The sequence below is a fragment of the Periophthalmus magnuspinnatus genome, chromosome 6, assembly GCF_009829125.3.
Source record: "Periophthalmus magnuspinnatus isolate fPerMag1 chromosome 6, fPerMag1.2.pri, whole genome shotgun sequence".
Taxonomy (NCBI): domain Eukaryota; kingdom Metazoa; phylum Chordata; class Actinopteri; order Gobiiformes; family Gobiidae; genus Periophthalmus; species Periophthalmus magnuspinnatus.
The window spans coordinates 21,897,932-21,904,445 of record NC_047131.1 but is presented as its reverse complement, the minus strand read 5'-3'; the positions used below and the strand labels follow the sequence as shown (position 1 = coordinate 21,904,445).

Sequence of the window (6,514 nt, the reverse complement as noted above, 5' to 3'; positions counted from 1 at the left end):
ACAAAGTAGTAGTAGTAGTTGTACAAATACACAATTTATATACCCACCAGGATGATACACAAGATTCTTGTGTTGTTGAAGGGCTGTTCAAATGTGCTATAATGCTGTAAAGAGGCCAAAACGGCAGTGGGCTATTTATTAACAATCAGCTTAAAGAGTGTGGTTGAGCAAAATTAGTTTTACCCTGTAATGCAGATATATTGCATAAGCACCTCTTAAGGTGGAACTGAGACCACTATGTGCTGTCAGCTAATTATAAAGCACTTTATCCTAAGATCATGAAATGCACTGTTAGCATGCTGGTTGTTATTAGCATTAAAGTGACGGTAAAAATCCTATCTGGCCTCTGGACATTGGAAAACATGCTTATAAACTCATTGTTGTGAATAATTAGGATGCTATAAATATTGAAGTTATGTGAAAAATAAAATAAAGTATTTTTCATGTTTTGAAGACAATAAAAATCAGAAAGTTAAGCTTTCACAGATGCACCATAATTTCTATTGGATACAGACATTGGCTCAGACTAATGAATAAGGAAAACTTTACAAGACTTTTGTTTGGTTTTATAGACAGTGGAAGCTGAAACATGTATGAAACTTTATGATTTTTACATTTTTTATGGCACTTTCAGTAAGTCATGATCCAAATTACAACCCTAATGCCTCTCTCGAAATACTGCTATATTTGGTCTTGTATGCTCCAGTCATGATTGCATAGTTTTGCAGGGATAGGCTGAATGTATTGTAATATGTTGGGAACAATATACTCAAGCTAATTGCTGGCCAAATTACACATGCTTGAAACCAGTGCAATCTGTATGCCAGTTAGGTTCAGGCCCTTATGAATAATGAATTATAATTAGTGCTATAATTAACTTTTAAATACACACACACACACACACAGGGTTTTTCTATTGGCCCATTATCCACCCCTTGTGTGCATGCGAAATAAAATAATGACATATAAACAAGGAAAGAACAGAGAAATTTCCAGATGATTCATTGAAAAATCCGCTGGAAATCAAACACAAATAACCATCTAGAAAATGTTTGGGCCATGATGAAGCAAACATGGCAAAAACAGGATTAGACAGCAGATAATCCTTTGAATTCACAACTTGTCAGCCTCTGTAATTTTCACATTTGGCTTACACTCTTCTTCCACTTGTGCCGGTGAATATTATTGCCTTGCATTTGCAGCAATAACGCTAAATGTACAAAGAGGAGCAATTCTGGTCATTTATAAATTTTGGTTGCTCCTCAGGGATCTTATAGATGAGGAAGTTTATTCTCACAACCACATAGGCTACACAGTCGTTAAAAGTATTGTAGGATAAGCATTTCTTTGTTGCATTTGAAGCTTAATGCTGAGATAAATAATGCCATACTGTGGAACATTCTCCGTAAGAATTACAAGCAGGTGGTGTAGTTCTACCAGTTATAGTGCACCTTAAACATATCTGAAGTGACAACTAGTTAGCGCAAGAATACCATTGCAATTTCAAAAATCAAAATTGTCCTTGTTTTTTCTACTTTCAGAAGAAGAATAGATGCTCTTATCAGTTTGTTCTTTACTAAATAGTATTATGCACCAAGTGGACCTGTACACCAGTCAATACAGATCAAACTGGGAGAATAATGAGACAGAATTTGTAGTTTTCTGTTTAGTGGAGTCCTAAAGGTTATCGTCAAGCCTTCATAGCAGCGTAGTGAGTAGTTCTAGTGTGTGTGGAGCACTGGAATGGAGAGAGGAGCCACTGCTATCTGTTTGACATTTCTGCCCAAGCTGCTGTTTGAACTGCTGCAGAGCGCTGACAAATGCCACGGCTGTCACTAGACTGGCTTTAATTACACCTGACTGACTGTTCCAGAGGCTGGGGATCAGCTTCATTAGATACTGAGCACACCATCTGGATCTGGGCAATTGACACAGTTTCTCCAACTTCGCAATAGTTTTTAAACAGCTGCATATATGCTAGAACTGATACTTTGCTGCTGGTCCGTGTTATTTCACTGTAGCAAGCAGAGGATGATAAATTAGGTATTTTATTAAAAGAAATTGCAGTTAAAGCCCTAAAGCAGATATATTGTATAAGCAGCCCTTGAAGTTAAGATAAATCTGCCTGTTTACTGTTTGCATGTAATTATAATGAATGTTATTGTTGGAGAATCAGGAAGTGCACAGTTAGCATTCTAGTTGTTGTTAGTTTTACTGTGACAACAAAAACTCCGCTCTCATCGCTGAAAGTTGTGAAAACTGCTGTTAGAAATGCATGCAGTATGTGAGCTTTAGACTGCAAACTGTTTAAAATGAACTACTCCTGTTTTTCAAGTTTTTAAATAAGATATTAAAATTAGATACAGCACCTTTTAAGTATAAAGTCATAAACTGGGATAAACGTAGATGAAAACATTTTTTCTAAACACTCATGCCTCAAATGCAGTACAATGCAGAGTTACGCAAACATGCATGAGTAAGTGTATGATAACATGCCTTAAAGCTCTTTACATTTTCATATGTCTTGATTCAGGACAAAGAAACTGAGTTGGGTTTCCCCTTCAATGACCAAACAGACAGTGCCCAAAGTGCATTGGGGGATGAGTGAAGGCACTAGTAGATTTTACGGCCTGTGCCTAAAATGGTGTTCTATCAGCAGTGAGTATTACTGGTGAGTATTACTGTATATGTTATTCCATTTGCACACATTGTTGGCTACAGTTTTGGAATTTGACCTTAGACATAAAAAAAAGAAAATTGTGGGTAATAGAACATGTTAGAGTATAAGTTTGAAATTAAATTGGAAATAAACTTGTAGCATTATCTATGACACTCCAATTCCAGCTATAAAATTGACAACTTAAGATAACAGTGAGAGGCCCCAGTATCCCACTAGCTCTGCCCGGCTGCACACGACAGGCCCATAGTAATGATGAAGAGCAGGGTATGTTTTAATGAACACAAAGCCGTCCAAGTGGAAGGCCATTTTAATTGAAATCTCCTTCTGTTAATAACATATTCCCAGGAGCTGAGAGCAGTGAGCCTCTCCGCCAAAGACAGGCCAATGGAGTTCAGTGGACATGCAATCCTTTTTCCCCCTACTACACTGATCACTGTATGGTTTAACATGAAAGCCCAAAAAACTGGAAACATTTAATAAGAGTTGAGTAAAAAACAATAATTTATTATCAATTTTTGCCAAAGGTCAACATTGTCACACATTTTACCTTGCTACACATTACTTTAAATTTCACATTGACTCAATTAACACAGGGTTAGGTTCAAATGTCCAAATTTACATGATTTAAATTCACTTTACATAAAACAGAATGCAATGTATGCAAACCAAAACCCAATCTAAATGTTTGGTGATAAAAGTATGTGTTCTGAGTCCTGCTCATTGAACACAAGAGGCATGAGTGTACAGTGTCAGCCAACACTGTATGTTGTACTGTATATAATGGGGAATTATACAAAGGTATGTGTAGTGGATAAAGCACTGAGATTGCTACTGCGCTCATTATCAATAAGGCTGAACTGGAAATGTAATGTCCAAATGTAAAGGTATGTAGAAAAACTACATAGAAAATATAAAAATAAAAGATGACATTACTTTTCTGAGACAAATAAAATGATTTAACTAATTTGACTTTCTTTGTTGTATACACCCCCCACTGACCAGGGACTGTTGGTTTAAGAAATCGCAGCATAAAAATTCAACAATCAAAGGTTTTCGGAGAATGCGTACTAAAATACATCACTGATTTTTTTTTTGTATTCCAGAATAATTCAAAACCAGAACTGTATTAGAAATGACTTTCCAGCATTGAGGCCACAGGCCTTTGAAACAAAAATGATGACAAAGTGAAAAGACCTGAGGCTGAACAAACATAAACATTAAGATCTTCAGTTATTAAGGTCAAGAGTGATCATCAGATGGCTATGTATAAAAGTGTCTGTAGTTATGTAACAACACAAACATGACTGAACTGAAGCATGTAAATACACAAGTAAGAAAAATAACAGTATTGTTTTATAGAAAATTGTGATTGTGAATTGATATGAAAAACCTCCTCAGAAACAAACTATTAGATCACTGATAAATCCTTTATAAAATGCTTTTTGAGTTACAAAGTGTGAAAAATATTTCTGTCCTCCTAAAAAGCCACATTGAACGAGGCAAGAATTCCGTACCACATGGGTATCCTGTACAGTAGTTATACAGTAGTCACTGAGAGAAAGGCATTGTTCACTTTAGCGCCCTCTGGTGCCTTGGTGCCATGAGTCATCAGTTCCTGGATGGTCATCCAATTGTCCAGGATCTTCTTGTTACGTTTCTTCATCATTTTCTTCTGACTCAGCTCGATGATGCTGACCTCTTTGCGGGCCTCACTGCTGCTCTGAGGGTTCTCCTTCAGACTCTCCAGGCGACTGCGCTGCATGAACTCACGCCTCTTTTTCTGCTCCTTGGCTCGGACCAGGTGCTGTTTTCTCTCCTCTTTACTCCAGTAGCGGCCCATCTTCATCTCGCTCATGGCGTCATCGTCAGTGGTCATGCCTCCGCTACGTTCCTCTTTGATCTTCAGGGCACGTTCTCTCAGGATCTTGTCCCTCACTGGTCTCTTGGTGATGTAACGAGTGCCGTCACTGCGGATCTTCACCTTCCACTCCATCTTGGGCTCGGGTCTCTGGGGCTCCTTACAGAGGCTGAGCAGACTGAGCTGGCTCTGTGCGTACTCCACAGCTGAGCGCTGCTGGATTAGCTGCATGTAGCTCTGGTAGTGGCGTGCATGGGCTGGGATGGTGGCTTGGCGCTGCTGGGAACTGTGGGACGGAGAGAAATAAGGAATCTGAGAGACAGAGGCTGTGACCTTTGAACTTTGCTTGTCCTCTTCAGCCTGAGGGGCATGGTCAGACTCAGAGGGGTTACTGTGGTCAGGACTACTGCCCTTCCCTAGGACAGGGGCTCTAAGGGCAGGAATAGGGCTTGGCTGGCTCCTGGCTAGCCCACTGCAGAGGTTTCTCTGGTTGGTCAAGCTGATTCTCTGTAGAGAGTGTTCAGGAGAGCGCTCCATCTGTAGAGGTGTGCTGCGGGAGCTCTCAGCTGTGTTGTAGGCACTGGAGCTGTCCTTGTCCGATTTCTCAAGCCGTTCATTTATATCTGTCAGCTTGCTCCTGGTTTGATTCCCTTGCTTTGGACTTTGGTTTTTGCTGCACAGGCCGCTGGAGGGGGACTCCTGGCCTTTGCGGAGCTTATGAGCCTGCATGATGTTCTGACACTCAACTTCGATGCTGCGCAATTCCTCGTTGAGCATGCGCAGCTCGTGTTGCACACTGCCCTGCTCGGCCACGCTGCACTCAATGGTGCTGCGGTGGCTGTAAAAGAGGTCGTACTCTCCACTGTTCCGGATCTGACACTTGAGCTCCAGGAGCTGCTGGAATCGGTCTCCATCTTCATCCTCGTCTTTGTCATCCAGTCGCGTGGAGCCGGGGGGTCGGTGTGTGTCCCTGTCCCGGAGGCACTGGGACAGACGCCTCTGGATCTGAGCCAGGACATTCTCTGCACTGCCTCGACGTTCTCTCCTGTTCGGCACATGGTGTGTGTGGTGAGACAAGGACGAGCAAGATGGCCGCTCATCTTCAGCTCTCTGAAGCACAGACACATTTAGAGATGGTTAAACAGTAGCACAAACACACTTCGGGGTGTAATATATTCACACAGTGATGTTCTTGAGGGATTGTTTCCTCGGTTTTTTCCTTTGATTTTCCATTTATATGGATATGGATATTTTTGCCCAATCCTCAGAACAAAACAGAATTATAAATTGTAATTACAATAAATATGTATTATTGTTATGTATTCAGTAAGTTTGCTTGAGAAAGTTATGCATTATTTATTCAGTTAAAGATTTTTCCCTTGTAAAGAACTTCACCTGTTCTTGGTCCTCCTCTAAGGCAGCCATCTCCATCTCCTCTCTCTGCTGCTCCTCCAGCATCTCCATCTTCAGCTGCTCCAGGAACTCGCTGTGTTCATCATCCAGCCAGGCCTCCTCCAACTACAAGAGAACCACTGTACACTTAATGGGTTTGGTTTGAATGTATGAAGTCCTAGTCTGAAGTAGGACTGCAGTCTCTATTGTGTTCATCTTTGGCCTAAAGCCCCCATACTATTTATCATCTCTTTGTCTGCTGACTCCGGACTTAAGTGGTTTCATATCTTGAGATACAGTTAATTACTCCACACATTTGTACAGTGCACTCTGCTCCAGGCTCCTCTGCACTGCGACAGGACTTCCTCTGCCTCTTTGCCACGGGCCTCCGTCCTGAACGCACTCAACATTAGCATGCCATTAGCTTTTATGGCTCGGAGTTGGAAGTCAATTACAGTGGTGCTACATAAAAATAAAACATGATGAGGTCACAATGGTGGATTTCAGCAGGTCTTGTATAGCAAAGGTGGAGGTGGACACCACTTACTGCTACAGTGACTGCTCTAGATGACAATGTAGTAAAT

The 6,514-nt window shown here is 40.9% G+C and overlaps 1 protein-coding gene across 1 annotated transcript in view; it reads right to left on the bottom strand.

Moving 5' to 3' along the window:
- Nucleotides 1–3,213: 3,213 nt before the first annotated feature.
- Nucleotides 3,214–6,514, bottom strand: part of LOC117372064 (PDZ domain-containing RING finger protein 4-like) — a 63,773-nt gene continuing 60,472 nt past the window's right edge. Inside the window, exons 7-8 of the mRNA XM_055222378.1 lie at nt 5,934–6,056; nt 3,214–5,648 (exon numbers count right to left, since the gene is read on the bottom strand). Coding sequence (XP_055078353.1) covers nt 4,218–5,648; nt 5,934–6,056 — 1,554 coding nt within the window. The 3' untranslated portion in view covers nt 3,214–4,217. The remainder of the gene's footprint in view (nt 5,649–5,933; nt 6,057–6,514) is intronic.